Genomic DNA, 25,695 nt, shown 5'->3' with positions numbered 1-25,695 from the left:
GGATGCTCTCAATACAACCCCTGTAGAATGTGATGAGGATGGGGGGGTGGGAGATGGACTTTCCTCAGCCTTCACAGAAAGTAGAGATGCTGCTGGGCTTTCTTTGCTATGGAGCTGGTGTTGAGGGACCAGGTGAGATTCTCCGCCAGGTGAACACCAAGAAATTCGGTGCTCTTAATAATCTCTACCGAGGAGCCGTCGATATTCAGTGGGGAGTGGTCGCTCTGTGCCCTCCTGAAGTCAACAACCATCTTCTTTGTTTTGTTCACATTCAGAGACAGGTTTTTGGCTCTGCACCAGTCCGTTAGCCACTGCACCTCCTCTCTGTAAGCTGACTCATCATTCTTGCTGATGAGACCCGCCACGGTCGTGTCATCGGCGAACTTGATGATGTGGTTTGAGCTGTGTGATGCAGGACAGTCGTGGGTCAGCAGAGTGAACAGCAGTGGACTGAGCACACAGCCCTGGGGGGCCCCCGTGCTCAGTGTGATGGTGTTGGAGATGCTGCTCCCAATCTGGACTGACTGAGGTTCAGAATTATCATGGCATTTTCTGTGAACCAACCTCAGTTAAAATCCAGGAGATAAATTACCTTTGATTTCTTAAGGTAATGTCCAATAGTGGCACTATTCCTTCAACCACCAACCTCGCCTTCTGCTGTTCTTACAGTCGTGTTATTCCTGTAATGAAATTAACTAAGAAATTTCAGAGAGCTAATTCTGCCTTTACAAAGAAGACACCAGATATCTCCAAGTCAAGCTAGTATAACACACAGATGGGAAATAGGTGGTCCGGAATGTGCCCTGTGCTTATGTGGTTGTCCAAAAGTCAAAAGTACAGCTCCTTATCAAAGGAGCTCTACTACTGGAGATAGTCTGTGGTAACCAAAGCCAAAGGTCATGCTGTAGACTGGATTAGATCTGTACCTGGTAAAGTGTAAGCCTTGCTTGCTATATATTTACCTGGTGGCAGTGCTTGGCATTCCCATGAACTGGATTACTGAGGGGCTCCATTCGTCAGGGTTGACCATGGATGTTGCGTTCCAGCTGTCAACACGATACGCAAGCCAGGGCAGCAGGGTATGGAGAGCAAGCTGTCACTCGTGTAGCAGGCTCCGCCTCTCCATACGGCTGATGAATCCGAAGGAACGGCAGAGGCCGATATAGTTTGGTACCACAGCGCCAGAGGAGTTGCCAATTAGCTTTAAACTCAATGGAGGACTGCCTTAGGGACTCCTGCCCTGGATTTATCCTCGGGGTTGACTCCCGAAGCCTTTCCCATTAGTGGGTATGGCCACAAGGCAGCGGAGGTTTGAGATCAGAGTTTTCCCTCTCCTAGATGAGCTGCCAGCCATGGCTGACAAGCCCCAGCTGCCCAAAGCGACTGGCTTTAACCCACTTTTTCCCCTTCTCCTGTCAGTAGAAATGGTTCTGTTGGGTTTAGTAGCTAAGCCACATGTAAAGGCCAGGACCTGGACTTGGTAGTCAGAGGCTACTTGAGACATACGCCATTGGGAACATTTAATAGGTAGTGGGAGTTATTCCCATTACCAACCCAGATATAACAACCTCAAGGAACCCCTGGAACGCTATGCACTCAGAATCAAATGTTTTTATCAGAGTTCTTTCAGGGTGAAACATTAGGGTAGGTTAACAGTTTATAGTGGCATAAAGATTTCCACATCAATAGTGGAATGATGTTCGTATCAGGGTAGAACCGTTAAGATATTTGCAATTACTATTCACGATTAACATATCCTTTACAATGTCACATTGATTCAGTATTATTGGATACTTGCAAAATTCAGATTTCATCAGTAATTGTCAGGAACTGATTTACCTAACCCCCATTTTAATTTTTTACAACCACAATTGTGTCCTGCTGGCTTTTTGCTCTCCTGCTTAGGCAGTCCCTCAGCATCGATGATTACTTGGTACTGTTGCTTCCTAAAGTGCAGGTGGGGCAATAGGTGCTTGGTGGGTGATAGTTTGGAAGGGGCGGTCCAGCCAGAAACCGTGGCTTGAAGGGCGAGCAAAGGTACCGATCAGGATGAACCTAGAATGATCTAAAAGAGACGAGAAAGGTTTGTTCGAAGGAGGCATTCCTGCTCCTCCAAGGGGTTCATCTTTCTGAGTTGGATGTTTCCATTTATATTTCTAAGTTTTCTGACCTATTGCCTCGTTACTACTAAATTCTACCTGATGGAAATAGGATAGAGATGTGCCCAACGTATCCAAGATGGTTTGAAGGCTCGTTGTATGCTGCTGGGGTGAAAGTAGTGGCAGATATACTGCATATGAACTATTTAGTTATTTTTATCTATTAACCACAGCTGCCTTGTACTTTGTTCCAAGTATTGAGCGCAGTAGGTACTGTGATTCGATTTTCCAGATTGTTTAATTACATTCCCAGTTCACAAGTGTAAAGCAGAATGAAATTATTGTTACTCCAAATCTGATGCAGCACAAAAACGTACTAAGATAAAGAACACAACAATAAAAAAATACAATAAATGTAGATACATAAGATAGCTTAGAAACGTGGATTGATTGTACGTCTGTAAATTAATGGTAAATGCAGAAGTGACTGACAGGAAATGATAAAGTAGTGGTGGTGGGGTGGGTTTATGGATGGAGTGTTGGTCAGCCTTACTGCTTGGGGAAAATACCTGCTTTTGAATCTTGGGGGTCTGGTGATACTGCATAGCCTCCACCCTGACGGGGGTGGGACATCTCACAGCTGGTGGGCAGGGTGGGCGGGATCCTTCGTGATGTTACTGACCCTTCCTGGCGTCTTTCGGCAGATACGCCCTTGGTGACGGGTAGGCTGGTGCTCAGTTTCGACGAGCCGTTGTAGAGCCTGTCCCTTGCAGTGCGGCTTCCGTACCATCCAGCGATGCAGCACGCTGGGGTGTTCTTTACCACACACCTGTGGAAGGACTTGAGTAACAGACGTGCATAGTCCAGCTCTCTTCAGCCTCCTCAGAAAGTCGAGGCTTGTGGTGAGCTTTCCTGAGCGTGTAGGATGTTTTCTAGGATCATGTCTGGGATGTGTCCTCTTTCCATATTCTAAATCCATACATGAATATCATAGCATATCATAAAGCGAATAAAAGTCAAAGTCGAGTTTATTGACTTACCATTATAAATGTATGACTATACAGTGCAAAACTTATTATGCAGCAGACTGACGGGCTGCTCACGTGGTCTTGAAGCCCTGTTCACAGGTTAGAGCACACTGGAAATTGACACTGTGAAGTAAGTGATGTTACATTATTAATATTGTTATCAATGTCTAGTATCCTTGATGCACCATCAATAACTCTCCGAGATGTGAGGTGAGATATCGGCTTTTATTGACTGGAAGAAAGAACAAGCAGCAGTTGACCACCATGCTACATCCTGGAGACTGAGAGGCAGGGCCCAGGCCTCAATCGCCTTTATACCGGGGTCTGTGGGGGGGGGGGGGGCGTGTCCAGACAGGTGTATGTAGTTCACCACAATCCTTTCCCGTGCATCTATTGCTCATGAGTTTGCATTGGAGCAAGTCTTTGTGGCAATGGTGGGATATGCCTTTGTGATGTATTGGATGCAGTCCACAACTCTGCTGTCTCCTGCATTCCCTCACCTTTGAATTACTGTACTGGAGCATGATGCAACTCATCAGGACACTTTCAATGGTACATCTCACACAATATCGTAGTCTCAACTCTGCCTGCTTTACACCTATGACTGACTAAGCACAGCTCCAACACCATGTACAAGTTTGCTGATGACACGACTGTTGTGGGCCGCATCAAATGGTGTGATGAATCAGCACACAAGAAAGAGACTGAAAATTTGGCTGTGTGGTGTAATAACAGCAACCTCTCATTCAATGTCAGCTAGACCAAGGAACTGATTGTAGACTTCAGGTGAGGGAAACCAGAGGTCCATGAGCCAGTCCTTATTGGAGGATCAGAGGTGAAGAGGGTCAGTAACTTTAAATTCCTGGGTGTCACTATCTCAGAAGACCTGTCCTGGACCCATCATGTAAATGTAATTGCAAAGAAAGCACAGCAGTGCCTCTACTTCTTTTGGAGTCTGCAGAGATTCAGCATAACACCAAAAACTTCTATAGATGTATAAATGAGAGTGTATTGACTGGCTGCATTACAGCCGGGTATGGGAACAGCTATGCCTTTGAGCGTTAAATCCTACAAAAGGTAGTGGATTCGACCCAGTACATCACGGGTAAAACCCTCCCAATGATTGTGCACATCTACATGAAACACTGTTGTAGGAAAGTAGCATCTATCTTCAAAGATCCTCACCACCCAGGCCATGCTCTTTTCTCGAGGCTGCCATCAGGTAGAAGGTACAACAGCCTCTGGACTCACACCTCCTGGTTCAAGAACAATTACTACCCCTCAACCATCAGACTCTTGAACAAAAGAGAATAACTTCACTCATCTATTGAAATGTTCTCACAACCAATGATCTCACTTTAAAGACTCATTATCTTGTTATTTCATGCTCTCATTATTTATTGCTATTTACTTACATTTACTTTTGCACAGTTTGTTGTCTTCTATGCTCTACCTGATCTTTCATTGATCCTATTATAGTTACTGTTCTGTAGATTTGCTGAGTATGGCCCCAGGAAAAGGGATCTCAGAGTTGTATGTGGTGATATGTATGTACTCTGATAATAAAATTTAACCATATAACCATATAACAATACAGCATGGAAACAGGCCATCTCAGCCCTTCTAGTCCATGCTGAATGCTTACTCTCACCTAGTTCCACTGACCTGCACTCAACCCTTTCCTGTCCACATACCTGTCCAACTTTACTTTAACTTTGAATATAAACAGGCTTCATATCATTTTGAGTCTTTGCAGCTGATCACAAAAAGAAACACCATCTAATACCTACTCAAAGAAATCAGTTTCTTTGTAATTTGACACAAATAATACTATTTGGGCAATATATTTTTATAATGCCAACTATCCCGTTTGTTTTATGGTATGGCTTTTGAATGAAAGCGCTTTGCATTGGTTAACAACCAATGGACACCAGAGAAGTGTTACACTGGTGGGTGATGTAACTGGATCATGAGAGGGGAGTAAGTGCATCTGGTAATGGGCAACCTGGAACGAGCAAGTAAGTTTTAACTGTTAATAATTTGGTTGCAATATAGTAGAGAAACTAAAAATTGATGTATTTACCAGATCTTTTAAATTACATCTTTTATGTTTTCATGCATTTTAATGAAAATAGCTGATTGTATCACAGGAAACAGCTAAAGAAATACCTTTGAACTTAACCAACATATTCAGACCCCAAATTTATATTACACCGTTTTAGATGCATTTAAGATTTTCCTGTGTTTCAGTGTACTTAAAAAAATAATGATGATGTTGAATTGCAAGTTCAGAAAAAGCAATATAACTTTCCCCAAGACCTCAGTCTTACACTTGGAAATTGTAAAACTACACTTACATTGGTGACTGGTGGCATGCTCACCTTTACTCAATTATTTATGCTCGCACTGAAGTCTATGAGGAGCAGTGTCCTGTGATTAATTGCCCACAAGAAATTGGCTCCAGATGAAATAGACATGGCATGGTCTATTTCATTTGGAGCCAAAACATGATCATGATAGAAAATATTAGCAGAAGTACAGCTTGCAGCAGAGTGTTTAAATGTCCAAAGCCACCTGTTCAGTTATTGAACTGATCCCTGCTGTTTCCCATACCTGGAACATCACAGCATGCTCACCAAACATTGCAAAGTAGAGAGACATCAGAAGCGGAGAGAGTGAGCAGTTTCAAGTTCCTGGGTGTCAAGATCTCTGAGGATCTAACCTGGTCCCAACACATCGATGTAGTTATAAAGAAGGCAAGAGAGTGGCAATAGGAGTTTGAAGAGATTTAGCATGTCAGCAAATACACTCAAAAACTTCTATAGTTGTAACGTGGAGAGCATTCTGACAGGCTGCATCATTGTCTGGTATGGAGGGGCTACTGCACAAGACCGAAAGAAGCTGCAGAGGGTTGTAAATCTGGTCAGCTCCATCTTGGGTACTAGCTTCCAAAGTACCCAGGACATCTACAAGGAGCCGTGTCTCAGAAAAGCAGCATCCATTATTAAGGACTCCCAGCACCCAGGACATGTCATTTTCTTATTGTTACCATCAAGTAGGAGGTACAGAAGCCTGAAGGCACACACTCAGCCATTCAGGAACAGCTTCTTCCCCTCTGACATTTGATTCCTAAATGGACATTGAACCCTTGGACACTACGTCACTTTTTTAAATAAACGGTATTTTTGTTTTTGCATGTTTTTAAAAATCTGTTCAATATATACATACTGTAATTGATTTACTTTAATTATTATTATCTTTATTTTATTTTTTTCTCTGCTATATTATGTATTGCATTGAACTGCTGCTGCTAAGTTAACAAATTTCACGTAACATGTCGGTGATAATAAACCTCATTCTGACTCTGACAATGTCCTCTTTTGTCAGGTCCTACTACAATTTGGAATTTCTGTAGGATTTCTGCTGACCCGTATTTCAACCTAGATTAGAGACATCATATTAGAACACACCTTTTAAAGAATGCTACATTTAAATTGTAAGTTAAGGATGAGCTTTATTTGTCACATGTACATCTAAAAATACAGTGAAATGTCTCATTTGTGCCAATGACAAGCACTGTCCGAGGACATGCTGGGGCAGCCCACAAGTGCCGCCATTATTCAGGCGCCAACATAACATGTCCGCAGATCACTAACCCGAATCCACACGTCCTTGGAATGTGGGAGGAAACCAGAGCACCCAGAGGAAACCCACGCTGTCACGGGAAGAATGTACAGAGTCCAAAAATACAACTGCAGATGCTGTGGATCGAAGAATACGTACACGACGCTGGAAGAACTCAGCAGGTCAGGCAGCATCCGTGAGAAAAGAGTAGACAACGTTTCGGGCTGAGACCCTTCATCAGACTCCTTACTGACAGTGGCAGGGAGAATAGAATACCAGAATCTGACAACATGTGTTAAGTACAGAACAGAGAAACAGGAGGTTTTTATGAAATGCATTAGGAACTGTTAATTATTTTAGAGCAGCTTGCATCCACCTAAACACTTTGAAGGCAATGTCTATCATTATGTTACACCAGCAATTCTGTGTGCAGAATGACCCCAGTAATGGCTGTGTGAATATTGAACTGTTTGCTGTACTTCAGATGTTAGTTGTGGGTTGATAGAGTCACAGGGAAGTACAGCACAGAAACAGGCCCTTTTGCTCATGTAGTCCATGCCAAAGCTATCTAAGTTGTCTCCTCCCATCGACCTACACCTGGACCATAGCCCCCCCATATACCTACTCTCTATGTACCTATCCAAACTTTTCTTAAACGCTAAAATCAAGCTCATATGCATTGGCAGCTCGTTCCACACTCCCTCGGCCCTCTGAGTAAAGAAGATTCCCCTCATGTTTCCCTTAAACTTCTCACCTTCCATCCTAAGGCCATGACCTCCGGTTGCAGTCTCAGTGGGAAAAGTCTGCTTGCAATTACCCTATCTATACCCCCCATAATTTTGTATAACTCTTATCAAGTCTCCTCTCAATCTTCTACATTCTGATGATTACAATTCTAACCTATTCAATCTTTCCTTATAACTCTGGTACATCAGACCCAGCAACATCCTTGTAAATTTTCTCTGCACCCTTCCAATCTTGTTTACAGCTTTCCTGCAGGTAGGTAAAGAAAACTGCACACAAGTCTCCAAACTAAGCCTCATCAACATCTTACACAACTTCAGCATAACATTCCCAGTTTCTGTACCCAGTACATTGATTTATGAGGGCCAATGTGCCTAAAGCTTTCTTTATGACCTTATCTACTGGTGATGCCATTCTCAACGAATTATGTACCTGTATTCCCAGATCCCTTTGTTTTACCACAATCCTCAGTGCCTTACCATTCACTGTGCAAGACCTGCCCTGGTTGTTTCTGCTGAAGTGCAAAACCTTGCACTTGTCTGCATTAAATTTCGTCTGTCAGTTTTCAGCTCATTTTTCCAGCTGGTACAGATTGGTGCAAGCCTTGATTGCCTTCCTCACTGCCAGTCCCCAGTCTTGGTGTCATCGTGCAAATGTGATGATTCAGTTAAACATATTATCATCCGGATCATTTATATAGATGACAAACCACAAAGGACCTAGCAATGATCCCTGCAGTACACCATTAGACACCAGCTTCCAGTCAGAGAGGCAAACCTGTATTATTACTCTCTGGCTTCTCCCACAAAGCCAATGTCTAATCCAGTTTACTATCTCATCCTGAATGCAGAGCAACTGAACCTTTTTGACCAACCTTCCATGCTCGACCTTGCCAAATGCCTTCCTAAAGTCCATGTAAACAACATCCACCTCCTTGTCTTCATCCACTTTCCTGGTAACTTCCTCAAAAAAACTCTATAAGATTGGTTTGACTTGACCTACCACGCACAAAGCCATGCTGACTATCCTTAATCAGTTCTTGTCCATCCAAATACTTATATATCTGGTCCATTAGAATGCCTTCCAATAACCTTCCCACATATGATATCAGACTTACTGGACTATAATTTTCTGGTTTCTGTTTAGAGTCTTTCTTAAGTATTCACTCGCATTTCTTACGCTCCATAAGCACCTCATTTATTCCTACTTGCCTATACTGGCTGTGCACCTCTTTTTTTCTCTTAAGCAGGGCCTCAATATGTCTTGAAGGCCAAGGTTCCCTGCAGATGTTATCTTTACCCTATATTCTGACAGGCACATTGAAGCTTTGTACTCTCAAATTTTCATTTTTGAAGGCCTGCCACTTCCCATGTACACCTTTGCCAGAAAACACTCTGTCCTAATCCACACTTCACAGATCATTTCTGATCCCACCGAAACTGGCCTTTCTCCAAATTAGCATCTCAGCCCACGGACCAGACCTATTTTTTGCATATTTACTTTGAAACTAATGGCATTGTAGTCATTGGATGCAAAGTGTTCGCATACACAAAACTCTGCCATCTGCTCTGTCTCATTCCCTAACAGTAGGTCCAGTATCTCACGCTCTTTTGTTGGGACTTCTACGTACCGATGAAGGAAACTTACCTGAACGCATTTTACAGACTCTATCCCATCTAGTCCTTTTACAGTATAGGACTCCCAGTCAATATGTGGAAAGTTAAAATCACATACTATAGCAGCCTGGTGTTTGTTATTGGCCAGGGTACTTTGGGAACTTGCTCCTGGAATAGCTCATCGAGTAGTCTGTTGTCTCATCTTGGGTCTCTGGCTGCCGATAATAAAATAACTAAAATAACTCAGCCCAGAACACACGCCTGCTTACGCCTCAAGGAGAACAACATGGGCCTCTGTCACCCACACTGTTCTGAAGTCTGAACGAAAATCTGTTATCCTTGTGCGGAATTGGCTTATCAGTTACAGATATCGATCACTGTAAATTGAATAGGTTTGAATTCTTTTATCGCAAGATCAATCATCATTCACAAGAGAGGTGTTAAAGTCAATCAAGACTTCAAGTGGACAGTCTATGATGTTTTGAAGTTAGTGAAGGCAACAAAATCTAGTCGGTGGTGTAGTGGCATCAGTACTGGACCTTGAGGCAAATGGTCCCAGGTTCGAATCTGGTCAGCTCTTTTCCGTCTGTGTTGGGTTGAGTGTTGAGCAAATGCAACAAGGCACGAAAAGGAACAGCAGCATCAACAAAAGGCTTATTTGTTGGGTATGTTTCATATCCTTCCTTTATTCTTATCTCGCCTGTCTCTGGCACCCACTATATTGTAAAGGGACACTGTGTTTTAGAAAAGACCTTTCTGGAAATGTCTCACGAAAGAGGCCTCACTCATCTGCCGCAGTAACCCCAGCCTAACTCACCTGTAGTAAACAGTGGTGTCTCCGGCAATCTCACTTGTCTACAAGAGCTCTCGGCTCTCCTTTCCTGACGTTATCTTTAACACTTGCCTTCAACAATTTCCACAGGCTCAGATCCAACCTCTAATGCTGTCTGTACCGGCTTTGCCTGTTCTCTCCATGGCAGCCTTGGCTTTCTCTGGGTGCAGCATTTCCTCCCAGAAATGGAGCTGGGTTAATAAATTGACCTCTGTAAATTACCCCTATTGTAGGTGGGTGGTGGGACAATTAGCATGGAGGTTATGGTCATCTTGGACAGGAAATAAACTGAAGAATAGGATTTATGGGATTGCCCTTGGAACCAGCAGAGGCTTGATGTGTCAAATTACCTCCTTTTATGTCATGAGAAAAGGTAAGAGCATTACACCTTTAACCACCTGAAAGGTAATGACTGGCAGAATATTGGGGCTAAAACCAGCAATGGCATTGCAGATCATGTACCAAACTCTCAGTCGAAGTAAGCTGCAGGAACTTGTAAGATTAGTCACCTCCATCATAGGGACTAGACTCCACAGTATCCAGGACATCCTCAAGGAGTGATGCCTCAGGAAAGTGGTGTCCAGCGTTAAAGAACCCCACCACCCAGGACATGTCCTCTTGACATTGTAACTGTCGGGAAGGAGGTACAGGAGCCTGAAGGCACGCATTCAGTGATTCAAGGACAGCTTCTTCCCCTCTGCCATCCAATTCCTAAATGGACATTGAACCCCTAAACCTACTTCACTACTTACTTTCTGGTTTTTTTTGCACGACTTATTTCAACCTAACTATTTAATAAACATATATATACTTTCTGTAACTCAGTTTTTTCTCTGTATTTATTTATCATGCATTCCATTATATTGCTGCCATAAAGTTAACACATTTCATGGCATATGCTGGTGAAATGAAACCTGATTCATTCATGCCTGATTTCTATGTTCAAATTCTGAAAGAGAAAATATGAATCTACATCTTTCTGAAATATACAAGTGCCACTAAATAGTTCAAGTGGACATCTGGAACAGAGATCTAAGCTGTTCACTGACAGGGAGGGAGTTCTCCAGCCTTTTTTGTTCAAATAGTTCCAATGATTGAGCTTTCAATTGAAAGTTTTCTCCTAAATGTTGTCTAGCAGTGCTAGGAAAATCTCACAGAAACCCTCAGAGTTCTGTGAGAGAGTTCAGAGCAGGAGAAATCTATGGCCTGTTAAAGGCACATCACCTTTGAAGTTGAAATTGTCACCCTCTCATGATCAAAGCAATTGCAGCGTTTGATATATGGTGGAGGCTGAGGATTTATTAATATCTTCCCCAAGATTAAAACAAAATATAATGAAAAATGCACCATAAAATGTAAATCGTCTGAAGCCTTTACTTGGCTTTACATAATTCTGACTGCAGTGTAGTACTTGCTGATAAATCCCTTCGCCAGGTTAAGACCCTGAAAGCATCAAATAATTCATTTGCAAATATTTTAAAATGCACAGTCTATTTCAAATGAAACTCAGATGTTTGCCAGCTATTTTTCTAGTTTTTCCCTGCATCTCACACCTGAAGATTAAAGACATTCTCTGCTAGCTGACCAGCGAGAAAATATACAGTATTTGGCATACCAAGTTAATATGATCAGCGGACTGCACCTCCAAATCACTTACCCTAAAATGGTAAGCGTGAATATTGGTCCATAGAACACTTGCAGAAGATTTATTCTATCCATCTTTTTGTTCAGTCCCCGCACATTATGGACTAGTAAGGTATGCTCTGATCAATAAGCGTTCTGCTGCTAACACTTCCTTCCTGGTTCTTACATTGTTTCTTATCAAATTTGGGAGTAAGATTATATTTCTCCTTTGGCTTTGTCTTAACCGTATCTAAACAAGATACCAGAACTTAATAGGAGGAATTTCAATTTAAATGAGTTGAGAAGGAAAGGAACTACTGAATCCTGCTGGAGCTATGCTTATCGAAATTGGATAAAAAAGCAAAAGCTCTGGTTAAAAGTTACATAGGTGCTAGCACAGGCTTGGCGGACCAAAGGGCCTTTTGTTTTGTAATTTGGGTATTCTTGATTTATTGAGGTAGAACGTGGTAAAGGCCCTTTGAGGCACCCAGGACAATTTGCAATGACCAAATAGTAGGTCTTTGGACTGTGGGAGGAAACCAGGGCAAACTGGAGCACATGGAGGAAACCTATGTGACAATAGACAATAGACAATAGGTACAGAAGTAGACCATTCGGCCCTTCGAGCCTGCACTGCCATTCTGAGATCATGGCTGATCATCTACTATCAATACCCGGTTCCTGCCTTGTCCCCATATCCCTTGTTTCCCCTATCCATAAGATACCTATCTAGCTCCTTCTTGAAAGCATCCAGAGAATTGGCCTCCACTGCCTTCCGAGGCAGTGCATTCCAGACCCCCACAACTCTCTGGGAGAAGAAGTTTTTCCTTAACTCTGTCCTAAATGACCTACCCCTTATTCTTAAACCATGCCCTCTGGTACTGGACTCTCCCAGCATCTGGAACATATTTCCTGCCTCTATCTTGTCCAATCCCTTAATAATCTTATATGTTGCAATCAGATCCCCTCTCTATCTCCTTAATTCCAGCGTGTACAAGCCCAGTCTCTCTAACCTCTCTGCATAAGACAGTCTGGACATCCCAGGAATTAACCTTGTGAATCTACGCTGCACTTCCTCTACAGCAAGGATGTCCTTCCTTAACCCTGGAGACCAAAACTGTACACAATACTCCAGATGTGGTCTCACCAGGGCCCTGTACAAATGCAAAAGGATTTCCTTGCTCTTGTACTCAATTCCCTCTGTAATAAAGGCCAACATTCCATTAGCCTTCTTCACTGCCTGCTGCATTTGCTCATTCACCTTCAGTGACTAATGAACAAGGACTCCTCGATCTCTTTGCATTTCTCCCTTACCTAACTCTATACCGTTCAGATAATAATCTGCCTTCCTGTTCTTACTCCCAAAGTGGATAACCTCACACTTATTCACATTAAACGTCATCTGCCCAGTATCTGCCGACTCATCCAGCCTATCCAAATCACCCTGAATTCTCCTAACATCCTCATCACATGTCACACTGCCACCCAGCTTAGAATCATCAGCAAACTTGCTGATGTTATTCTCAATGCCTTCATCTAAATCGTTGATGTAAATCGTAAACAGCTGTGGTCCCAATATCGAGCCCTGTGGCACCCCACTAGTCACCACCTGCCATTCCGAGAAACACCCATTCACCGCTACCCTTTGCTTTCTATCTGCCAACCAGTTTTCTATCCATGTCAATGTCTTCCCCCCAATGCCATGAGCTCTGATTTTACCCACCAATCTCCTATGTGGGACCTTATCAAATGCCTTCTGAAAATCGAGGTACACTACATCCACTGGATCTCCCTTGTCTAACCCTTCCTGGTTATATCCTCAAAAAACTCCAATAGATTAGTCAAGCATGATTTGCCCTTGGTAAATCCATGCTGGCTCGGCCCAATCCTATCACCCATGTGGTCATGGGGAGAACATTCCTCACTGTCAGTGACAGGAATTGAACCCGGGCCTCTGGTATTGTAAACCGTTGTGCCAACCGTTATGCTGCTGTGCCGCCCAGCTTGTGCCGAGCCCTGCTGAGGAAAGTGATCTAGGAGCAGAGTGAAACTGTGCTCCAGTCTTTGTCAGTGCCCTTGGGAAGCAAAAGGAACTTCTACAATTCTACATAACTTCTACAATTTTGGGTATCTGTGCTTCAGCTAAGAGACGTTAATATTTTGAAATAAATCTCAAATGTGTAAAACAAGCTGACATATCCAGTACAGAGCTGGTGTTGTAAGCCACACTCTTGTGATTTCTGTCACAAAGACAGGTTGAGAGGAACTTAAGTTTTCTTATTACAGCAAAGAGGGTTAGAGAAGGACAGGATACAAGCATTTAAATTGGCGAAAGGAATTGATAAGATAGAAATGAATACAGTCATTGTGAATTGGACATGGAGAGAATGAACCACAGAGCTTGACAACAGAATTTGGATGAAAAGGTCAAATAATGGAATTAAGTGTCACTTGTTCTCAGAGGGGAGAGATACACAGAATGTGCTGCTGCCTGAAATGGTTAGTGCAGTTACAAACTCTCTTAAAAGAGAGTTGGACAGATTTTCATTACAAATAGTGTTAATGGACTTCTAGCTACATAGCCTGCTGGGGATGAACTAACAAAAGGAGTGGAGTCCGAAGGAAAGCACACGAGAGTTAATACAGCACAGCTGAAAAGGTGGACACACTTCCACTAAGCAAATTTGCTCCAGCATCTTCCACTCTCTGTCCAGATAGGAAATACCAAAAATCAATGGCTAATACTTTACACTGCTCCTTTGACGCTTAGATGGACACTGGGTCACACCAGCAACTCAGCTCTTTACTTCTCAACTAGCTTTTACTCAGTATATACTGAAACAATGAATGTAACAATAAGAACAGGAGGCAAAATAAAAGATTCCAAGATTCCACTCAAACACACACAAACACACACACACACACACACACCAGGTTTCCTCCAGTGTTCTGGCTTCCTCCCACAGTCCAGCAGATTAGTAGATTAAATGATCATTATAACAATTGTCCCGAGATTAGTCTCTGATTAGATCAGATAATTAGGTCCCGTGGCTATACCTCAATAAATAAATAAATGTGTCACAGAACTCTCATTAAAAACTGAAATACTGAAGCTACTTATATTGTATTGAACAAAGACTGAAGCTGGCTCAAGTATCTGAACATTACACTGGTCAACAATCCCTGAGGTTCAAACGCTTCCCTGATTTGTAATTCTTTAAGAACTTTGACCTGGACACTATGAAAATTCATGCAAGATTTAATCACGTAACAAGTGGAATCTTACATGGCAATTAAGCAACCACTGGATTATTCTGTTATGTAAGCAAATGCAGCAGTCTACTGACACATAGCAAAACTGTACACACTGTAGATGAATTAAGGGATATCCTTTCAATGGTAATGATGAGGAGGCAAATGTTGGTCAGGTTTTCCATTTAGGAGGTAACAGATGGTTTTAGTTTTGTCTATCCTGATATTTCACCTAAAACATACTGAGTTACCCCACCCCACTAAATATTCAGTCATGCTGCCAAAACCATCCCCATTCAGTACAAGGCTGTCCACATCTGAGACCCAGACAAAAGGCTAAACAGATTCTCTGGCTGTAACCCGTTGATAAAATAATCAGGATCTATGAGAATGGGCAACGGAACGGCAAAGAAACACCTTCAAAGAATATTTCCAGCACTTTAATTTTTTTCATTATCTTCCATGCAGCTTTTCTTTGAGTTCGTACATTTATAGAACTCTTAGGGAGAAGTCAATCTATTGTAAGTTGATTCTGTGCAAATCGTCATAAAAACATTATTTAAATAAAACCTAATTTGAAATCTCCTTTCATGCTGTGATTCATCCAAGAATACCAGGTACTCAACAGAACTGATAATCGTTGCAATTCCCAATAAATACCAGTACAAATATGAAACGGGCACCACAGTAGTGTAGCGGTCAGTGGGATATGATTACAGTTTGCGTATGGGAGTTTAGAGTTCAATTCTGATGCAGATTGTAAGGGTTTGTATGTTCTCAATGGTCCTTCACTCGACTCTGGAAAACCTGGACAACAAAGATGCATGTGTTAGGATGCTCTTTGAGTACAGTTCGGCATTAAACATTACCAACCCCTCGAAACTCATCACTAAGCTCTAAGACCTGTGTCTTCATGCCTCCTTGCGCAACTGAATCCTCGATTTACTCTCTGGTAGATTCAATAAATACAGATTAGCAAGAAAACCTCCTTTTCGCTCACTACCAGCACAAGTGCACTGCAGGGGTGTGTGCTTATCCCTTCCTCTACTTGCTTTGTGTCGATGAGTGTTTGAATCTGCACAGTTCGTTGTCTTTCACACATTGTTTGCTTTGTCCATCTTGTTGAGTATGGTCTTTCATTGATTCTATTGTGTTTCTTGGATTTAATGGGTGTGCATGCAAGAAAACGAATCTTAGAGCTATATCTGGTGACAAATATGTACTTTGATAATAAACTTATTTTGAACTTTGATACAGATAATAAATTTACCTTGAGATTTTTTCAAAGGCCATTTGATAGATGAGCTCGTCCTGAGATTTGACACCTCCCTTTGCAAATGGGTTCTTGATTTTCTGACCAAAAGGCCACAATCAGTAAGATAAGCAGCATCATCTCTGCCAGGATTGTTCTCCACATTGGTGTATTCCTATTGTACTCCATATCCACTCACGACTGTGTGGCCAGACTCTGCTCTAATCCATCTACAGGTTTGTAGATAGCACCACCACAGTGGGCAAAATCTTAAATAATGATGGCTTGGAGTATAGGAAGGAGATAGAGAGCCCAGTGACATGGTGCGTTGATGGCTACCTTTTCCTCAATGTCAGTAAAACAAGAGACTTCAGTACAGGGGGGTGGGGATTGTTGGTGTACACACTCCTGTTTGCATCAATGGAGTTGAAGTTGATAGGATTGAAGCTTGAACTTCCTTTCTCATTGAAAAGTTCAGAGGTAATTTTGTTCATGCTTTCCACTTTGAATGATCAGATAAAATATTCATTAGGATTATTTAATATTTTGTGCTCACTTTTCTTTTCACCTTTTATCATTTTCATCTCCAATCCAAATGTCTATTTACATTTGTGGTCCTATTTTCTTTTTCTCTCTCACTCTTTCTTCTCTCTCCATCTATCCATCTCAATCTATCTCTCTATCTCAATCTTTCACTGTTTCTCTATCTCAATTTCTATTTCATTCTATCTATCACTCTATCTCTGTCTATTTTCTATTTTACTCTATCTATCTCTCTATCTCTATCGCTCTCTCCTGTCTTTCCTTTCTACATTGAATGTATTCATTTCCAAAGCTCTTCTTCACTGGACAGTAAAGCCAAATAAGACAAGATTTATCAGGGTTAATAAGTACCAGATTAAAACATGGTTCTGGGGCAGGAGTCAGCTGAGGAGGGGGCTTTCCCTTTGTCATTGTTGGGATATACAATGCTAGGAGGGTGGGAAAGAAGTTTGTCTTCCTCTTTACAAGCCACAATTTTGCATTTGCTCTTTGGTGATGTGGAATAGAAAGAGCATTTGAACTAAAAGAAAAACTGTCTTCAGCTAAAATCAATATGCAAATATATTATAAAGAGTCTGATTCGTATCTTGAATTGGAGTGCGTAGCCAGCTAAGCAGCTGCTATGAAGTTAATGACCTGAATAACCAACGAATCACAAGGGTCTCGGCCCGAAACGCCGACTGCACTTTTTTTCCATAGATGCTGCCTGACCTGCTGAGTTCCTCCAGCATTCAGAATGCAGCTTCGATTTCCAGCATCTGCAGATTTTCTCTTGTTTGTTAATAATTCAATCGTGCCTTTGAAATCTGATAAGAAGCAAGCCTCTCATATGTGGCAAGCTATTGGTTCTCAAGGACAAGTTATTAACACACAGACTAGGTTGCCTAATGAAAGACTGGCGAGAGCAAATGAGTTGGCAATTAAGCAGTTAAGGGGAGGACGGTGCAATAATTCACCCACCAGCATCCTGAACAATAGTAATTCTGATTGAAACTCCTGCCATCTTTGACCTTCTTTGTGGCATATAGATTGAAATCCAAAAGAATTCTATAATATTCTGGAACATTCTTCCTTTCACAAATGCTTGCGTGTTTACACATCATAGTCTTCAATGTTCAAAGTACATTATATTATCAAAGTATGTATGAATTATACAACCTTGAAATTCATTTTGCCTACAGGCAGCCACACAAGAAGAAACCTGAAGGAACCCAATTTTTAAAAAAGGACCAACGCCCCATGCGCAGAGAAAAAAAAACCCAAATCAAATCAAGTCATGCAAACAATAAAGCAAGCATCAGCATTCAAAACGAAATTGAGTCCATAAATCTGAAGCCGGGAGCAACCAAATTAGGCCCATGGTGTCAGTCTCAGTCCATCACACAGAGGCAAATTGCCATGAGGACTCTAAAGCCCGGAGCAGCTGGGGCACAATACTGCCTCAAACTCAGTGTCGAGGAGAGTGGACTAAATCGTGGCGGGGCAGAACCATTAAGACAGGACATGATAAACAATAAGGCATTCAACTCTCTGTCCTTGAACCATTCTTGATATTGTACATTTTTTGCTATCCAGAAGCAAGATACTGCAGAAACTGGAAATCTAAACTAAAAACAGAAACATTCGGTGGGACCTGAAAAGTCATCAATGTGAGACATTAACTCTATCTCTCTCCACAGATGCTGTCTGACCTGCAGAATATTTTCAGCAGTTCCTGCTTTTGTTTAGGGATTCGTTACTGCTCTGCTCAATCTTCTTCAGTGTTACAAAGATTATTTTTTTGTGCTTGTGAAAATCTGCAGATGCTGGAAATCCAAAGCAACCCAAGCAAAATGCTGGAGGAACTCGGCAGGTCAGGCATCATCTGTGGAAAAAGGTAAACAGTCCTAATAAAGGATCTTGGTCTTAAACACATTTTTCATAAATACTGTCTGGCCTCCTGAGTCTCTCTAGTATTTTCAGTGTTGTTTGATTAAGCACTCTTGTTCGTTTCAATAACTCTTTACAGGTTATATGTAGAAATAAGTGAACTGCATACGACATCACGTTACGAAGTGATTGTGCACGCCTCGTTTAAGCACCAAGTTAAACCCGCGTTTCAGATCACCAGCAAAGAAAAGCCCGCAGATGCTGGAAATCCAAGCAACACACACAAAATGCTGGAGGGTCCTGCAGGGTCCAATCCTGCTGAAGGGTCTCGATGGGAAACATCGACTGTACTCTTTTCCACAGATGCTGAGCTCCTCCAGCATTTTGTGTGCATTGCTCACATTTTGGATTGCCATGTCTTCCTTTGAATTCGGTTAATTTCTGGAAGTTACGAAAGCTAACAGTTCGGCCACCTGATGTGGTCTCATTAGAAAGGTCATCACTACAGCTCTCGAGCTGAGGAACAAATTAGTTGATCTGAACTCCATCATTCAACTGGACCATGGTTAAGCATCTACTTCGGTAGTCTGTTACTGCCTTCCACCATATCCTTTGACCCCCTTAGCACCAAGAGGTGTGTTTGACTCCTGCGTGAGTATATTTATAACATGGCCCCCACTGCTTCTGTAGTCGAAAATTCAAAAGGCTCACCACCCTCAGGGTGAAGACATTTTTCCTGATCTAAATCATATTTTATACCCTGCAGGATCACAGTTTAAGTCTAGGTATCTTTATTTCCTTTAACTTTAAACACTCCAGCTTCCATAGTGCGATTTGGACTTGTATCATGGAACGTGGGCCAGGAGCAGGCCCTTCAGCCCACAATGTTGTGCTGAACCAGCTAAACAGTAAATCAAAAGGCACTAAAAGTGACTCCCTTTCTCTTTAACAACGTCCACATCCCTCCATCTTCCTCACTCTCGTGTGCCAATCTAAACGTCTCTTAAAAGCCTCCAATGTATTTGCCTCTATCACCATATCAGACAGTGCATTCCAGGCATCCACCCCTCTCTGGGTAAAAAACTGACCCGTCACGTCCCCCTTTGGTATCAGACATTTCCACCCTGTCCACTCCGTCACTAGATCATTAGTCCCAAAAACTGGCTGCTAGTCCAGCAGCCTGTTGTGCTGCCATGACCCTTTAATTGTGAGTGCGAATACATAGCATTTGGGGAAGGTTCCCTTCTGATTTGTTTGCACTTTGCTACCTGTGCCTTTCTCTTGGTCTCATAAACAGGCAAACGGACAAGCGCTGTGTTAGTTTTTGTAATAGTATTAGATGAAGGTCTGAACAATTCCAGGCGACACCTTAGCTCTTTGTGAACTTTCAGGATGTAAGTTTAGCATTGTAGGTTTGTTAAATGTCTGTTAATAGCAGTTGTATGCTTATGCTCCAGGTTTATTAAGTGTTTGCTAATGCCTCTGAAATTGCTCTTAGTGTCAGGTACTAGGGGCAAAAGACCAATGATTTATCTGTGTCTGTGTGTGTCTCTCGGTACTTGTGGAGTGATGCCCTATTTATTGAGGCACCTCTTGTTCAGTTCTAGAAACTCCACCTAGACCAAGATAGGTACCCAGGACAGACCCAGGATGAGGTAACTTTTGCTTTACAAAAAGACCACTTGACAACTTGATGGCCGAAAGAGCGTCTTTATCTGGGAAGGTAAATGATATCTACATACAGAGGCTTCCAGGTACCTCGTGTGGCATGGGTGGAGGAACTATACACAATGCATACTGGGAGTAAAAGGAGTGGAAGTAAAAACCCCGCTAGCCCCGGATCCCGCCTCTTGCCACCAACAGCTACCCGATTAGTATTAACTTACTTTTAATAATACTCACATTACAACACAGGGTGATTTCACGAGATGCTATTTGGAGCTCCCCTGAAAACAGTGGCAATCAAGCGGCGGCTGGGAATCAAGAGCCCCGAAATCTTTGTAATTTACCACGTGGCATTTAGTGTGATTTATACATGCTTTCTGTTTAATGATAATAAATTAGGCTTAAGTTTCTTAGTGTATTTATAGCCATTCAAATTAGTTTGGGCCTTTCAGGTCTGATCAACCCACCCCATTACACTTTACAAGAGGCGAAAGCTGAGGTAAAGTCCCTCCCTGTATACATTTGTTTTTGCTGTATCTTATTGAGGATGGACATTAACCAGCAGTTAGCACTGGAGCAGATTAAATAAACACCGGGTGGTATTAATGATCTCTTCTCGTAGGCCTTGGAGGCCACACACATGACAGCCATGACTGCTCTCCAGATTTTGCAGAGAGAAGCCTGCGGTGACAGGAGGCAAGAGGAGGATTTGCATAATTCCATGTGTCACGAGAGGCAGTATATGAACCATGACTGGTGCCTGTCAGAGCAAGGAGTTTTAATAACCCAGTTCATCCAAGTTTCTGACATTATAGCAAGGAGCTCCTGTTTAACCGCACTGGCCGTGTTACTCGATTATTTATTTATTCCCAACCACTTCTTGTGAGATATTATACAATGCATCGAAGAAGCTCGTTTTGTTTCCAAAGAGATTGCCGTGCCACGTTTGATTATGTCTTACTTGTATGAATATGGTGACTAGGGATTTAACAATGTGTCAGAACCTGTACACATCCTAAAAAATCAAATCACAGCCACAAATTAGGATTAATTCATTTTTGTTTCTTTCCCCTGAATGCCTTTATTTAAACTATGAGTATTGATGTTGTTAATGGGTAACTGAGCTGAGGAGTTACTGAACATAACAGCTCCATCGATGCATTTAACAGGAAGCTAGAAACGGATATTCAGATGGTGATAGATGAGGTTGCACGGGGAAGAGACTAACGGGGAATATAAAAACCTGTGAGAACCACTTGGACCAAATGGGCAGTATTGCGTTGGAAGAATCTAACTGCTGCAGAGCTCTCTTTAGGAACACATTCCATACTTGAACTGTGGGGAAAGGAGTTTCTCCTGAATTCTTTATTTGATGTTCTTTTTGGCAATTACATTTATGTCTCCCACACCTGTGATATTTTGTTGCTTGACTAACAGTGCTCAGTGTTTAGCTTTTCCCACTGGTCTGTGCACAGGATAGGTAACTGCTTAATGGAAGTGGTTCCTGAGTGTTGGGTTATGTACTTAGGGTGGGCCTAAATTACCAGAGGTTCTAGGCTAGTCACTTGATTGTGTGGGCACATTCTCTACTGAATGGGATGGGAACCACAAGAAGGTGCCTGTGTATAGCTCATCCCTGAAGTTATATTGCTAACGCTGATGTCCCTCCTGGAATGGCAGATTCGTAGGAGAGATTTCACTTCTTTAGCCACATTGCTGGGCAGGACTCAGTAACCAACTGGGCCGGAGCCCTGAATGGTCACCATGGGACTGGGCCCGATCCTGGATAGACAGTGGCCTTATACTCACCTGTACATTTGAGGTGGATCTCAAATTAATTTGGTGTGTAAATTTGCTCATTAAGGTTTACTTAGAAGTGGTGGGAGATAATATTGTGTGCAATTGGGGGCAACCAATGCTCACTCCAGGGGCAAACAATTGAAAAACAAATCCAACCATCTCTGCATCTAAATTCACTTAGAATGTACTTGCAAGTTGGTAACCATGACAACCCCACCAATGATTGCTCAAAATATTAAAAGAAAGATCTAGATGATTATTTAAATGTAAAGCTTCTTTTGTTTGAGGAGATCTAAGGATGACATTACAGGGATTTAGAACTCCCTGGAAGGGAGTCTTCTTGTTGTTTTTCTTCTGTCAATTCTGCAGGTCAGTGCTGTCATTAACAGACAGAGGGATTGAAACTTGGACTGGTGGCAAGTGAGATGGAGGTTGTGTGGAGATTTCTAACAGAAACCAGAAGCAGGATACTTGATTGATTGTACTCAATGCGTTAACATCACCAAAGGTCATTAATCAGCTTTTCTAGGCATGCAGTGGAAGGTGTGGTTGATGAATGTATAAATTTACTGAGACTAAACTGGCTGTTAAAATAGCATTGGACAATTTACCTTGATTCAGTATGAAAGGAAAAATTTGAATTGAATTCACTGTATTTCTTACATCCCTCACCATACATGAGGAGTAAAAATCTTTACGTTACATCTCCGTCTAAACGTGCAATGGGCAATTTGTAATAAATTGTATATACAATAGGACAGTCAATATAGCATAGGAATACAATTGTCTCAGCATGAATTAAGCAGTCTGATGGCCTGGTGGAAGAAGCTGTCCCAGAGCCTGTTGGTCCTGGCTTTTATGCTGCAGTACCGTTTCCCGGATGGTAGTGGCCGGAACAGTTAGTGATTGTGGTGACTTGGGTCTCCAATGATCCTTCAGGCCCTTTTTACAAACCTGTCCTTGTAAATGTCCTGAATAGTGGGAAGTTCACATCTACAGATGCACTGGGCTGTCGGCACCACTCTCTGCAGAGTCCTGCAGTTGAGGGAAGTACAGTTCCCGTACCAGGCAGTGATGCAGCCAGTCGGGATGCTCTCAATTGTGCCCCTGTAGAAAGTTCCTAGGATTTGGGGACTCATCCCAAGCTTCTTCAACTGTCTGAGGTGAAAGAGGTGCTGCTGTACTTTTTTCACCACACAGCTGCTGTGTACAGACCACGTGAGATCCTCGGTGATGTGGATGCCGAGGTACTTAAATCTGTTCACCCTCTCAACCCAGATCCATTAACGTCAAATAGGGGTTAAACTGTCTTCATTCCTCCTGTAGTCCACAACCAGCTCCTTTGTCTTTGCGACATTGAGGAAGAGGTTGTTCTCTTGACACCACTGTGTCAGGGTGATGACTTCTTCTCTGTAGGCTGCCTCATCATTATTTTAAATTAGTCAATCAATGTAGTATCATCAGCAAATGTAATTAGCAGATTGTAGCTGTGGGCGGTGACACAGTCATAGGTATACAGAGTGTCAAAGAGGGGGCTTAGGACACAGCCTTGAGGGGCTCCTGTGTTGAGGGTCAGGGGGCAGAGGTGAGGGAGCCCACTCTTACCACCTGCCAGCGATCTGACAAGAAGTCCAGGATCCAGCTGCACAAAAAAAGACACTGCAGGAATTCAGTGTGTTGGGCAGCATCTCTGGAGGCTTTGGTATTTTGGGTCAAGAGATTTAAGGAGGATTAGCTTTCTTGTCACAATCACATGGAAACCTTCTTATCATGTCCACAGACTGTCTGTAAATGGCCCAGCCAGAACTGGACACATTTTTGCACCTTGTTGAATTCGGCAAGATCTGCACCAGTACAGGGTTCCTCTAGCGATGGGCACTGCAGGAGAAGTTGCAGAGTTTGTGGCTCAGTTCCACATTCACAAGATGTCGGGCTGGTTGTACATCCCCATTTGCTTAGTGACACCTTTGAATGACCTACACCAGTCCTAAGTCTGTTAAGGCACTTCCAGGTCGCCCAGTTGTATTAGCTTCTGGGGGAGGGCTTTCATCCGGTGGAATTTCCATCGTTGGGGGTTGTTTGAGACTGGCGAGCCGGTCTTCCCACAAGGTGATGCGGGCTTCAGATGGGGTTGATTGTAATGGAATAACACTGTACATGAAGCTCTTCCTTGCCTTTGGACGGCTGGGTGTGGGTGTGTGCCCATGTAGAGGGTGCCTCTCATCTGATGGAATCGTTCTTTCTTGCTGGCTACCATTCTTCTTATATTGGGGAGTGATACCCGCCAAGATATATGGGCTGTTGGTTTTGAACAACCTGTGATAAGTCGGCAGCTTGCATTCAGAACGGCATCCACCTTCTTATCATGAGAAGATGTTTCCCATGGAAATGGACAGCGAAGTGCGTTGTTCTACGTCAAATCAAATCAGCAAGTGCCATTATGCATCCAGCACCAACATAGCATGTCCGCAACTCACTAACCCTAACCGTACATCTTTGGAATGTGGGAGGAAACCGGAGCACTGGGAGGAAACCTACGCAGTCACAGGGAGAGTGTCCTGACTCCTTGCAGACAGTAGCGGAATTGGACCCTGATCTTATAGTTGCAAACATCAGGGCCTGCATCGGGACGTTTACTCCATGCCTCTCATGTCTTCGATATGGAAGAGTTTGATTGATGCTGAGTGCAAGTTCATTTGCTTTTCACTCTGTTTGCTGCTGTGAAGGGCAGATGTCAGTCACCCAGACTGTGTGTTGTGGGTGAAGTGACTGGTATGATGGAACATTTATCATCTAAGCTGACGCTCAGTCCAGAAAGGAGGCTTTTATCCAGTCAAGCAGCAAAATACTAATCACAAGTTTGAATGGTATACATTTTAACGTATAATCTGCAGTTCTGCAGAGCATAATACTCAAAGCAATGACTTGCGATAGCCGTGAGGCAGATGGCATGCAGTCTGTGTGTATTCAAAGTATATTGGGGTTTAAGGAGATTGGCTTTACCAGGCTGAGGAATGATATTTGTTTCTTTTTAATTGGTTTCCTGGTTATGATTTCAAATATTTATTGAACTTGTTTTGTACTGAAGCATCTGCAAAGATAGCAGGTGCCATCATTCAGGAAAATGAATCCAAATATTTTTCTTGTAATTAATGCCAACGGTTAATATTGTTTCACAGTATGCACCATATCAAAGTGCTTACAAATTAAGTCACTGTCCCAGAGGGCTGGCCTTTCCATTTAGTTGGCTGTAAAGTAAGTCCTGTAGTAACTGGAATAGTTGGACAACTGAAACAAAAAGAATTAGTGCTGGAAATATTCAAGAGGTATGATTGTGCGAACCAAAACAGAATCAATGTTTAGGCTTAATGATCCTCTGTTAAAAGTGGGAAATGAGAAGACAAGTGTGTTTTAAATTGAAGAAAGAGGAAGATGGAAAGGACAAAGGGAATGTGTATGGAAGAGTTGGGATTATGTTGTCAAGGTAACAATGTAAAACTTGGCACATGGAAACAGAGGAAAATGAAACACATTGGGGAGTTGGGAGTCATTGCACCAATGTAGGAAGAAGAGGAAAGAAAACTCAAAAATGAGGGAAAGAGGGAGGAGTAAGATGGCAAGAAACTGGAAGGTCAATAGAATGTTTCCAGCTGGATGGAAGTGTTCTGCAAAGCGGTCACCCAATGTGCATTTGATTTCTTCCAGTATAAAGGAGACCACATTGTGAGCACTGAACGTGATACAAGTG

The 25,695-nt window shown here is 42.5% G+C and overlaps 1 protein-coding gene across 1 annotated transcript in view; it reads left to right on the top strand.

Annotated features, from left to right (window-relative positions):
• The window catches only part of LOC132382033 (uncharacterized), a 103,661-nt gene extending 83,494 nt beyond the window's left edge, over positions 1–20,167 (top strand). The window contains exon 2 of the mRNA XM_059951851.1: positions 20,084–20,167. Within this exon, the coding sequence (XP_059807834.1) occupies positions 20,084–20,102 (19 nt within the window). The 3' untranslated portion in view covers positions 20,103–20,167. The remainder of the gene's footprint in view (positions 1–20,083) is intronic.
• Positions 20,168–25,695: the final 5,528 nt, after the last annotated feature.

The sequence above is a fragment of the Hypanus sabinus genome, chromosome 27 (genome assembly GCF_030144855.1).
Source record: "Hypanus sabinus isolate sHypSab1 chromosome 27, sHypSab1.hap1, whole genome shotgun sequence".
In the NCBI taxonomy this organism is placed as follows: Eukaryota; Metazoa; Chordata; class Chondrichthyes; order Myliobatiformes; family Dasyatidae; genus Hypanus; species Hypanus sabinus.
This window is presented reverse-complemented; position numbering and strand designations above follow the sequence as displayed.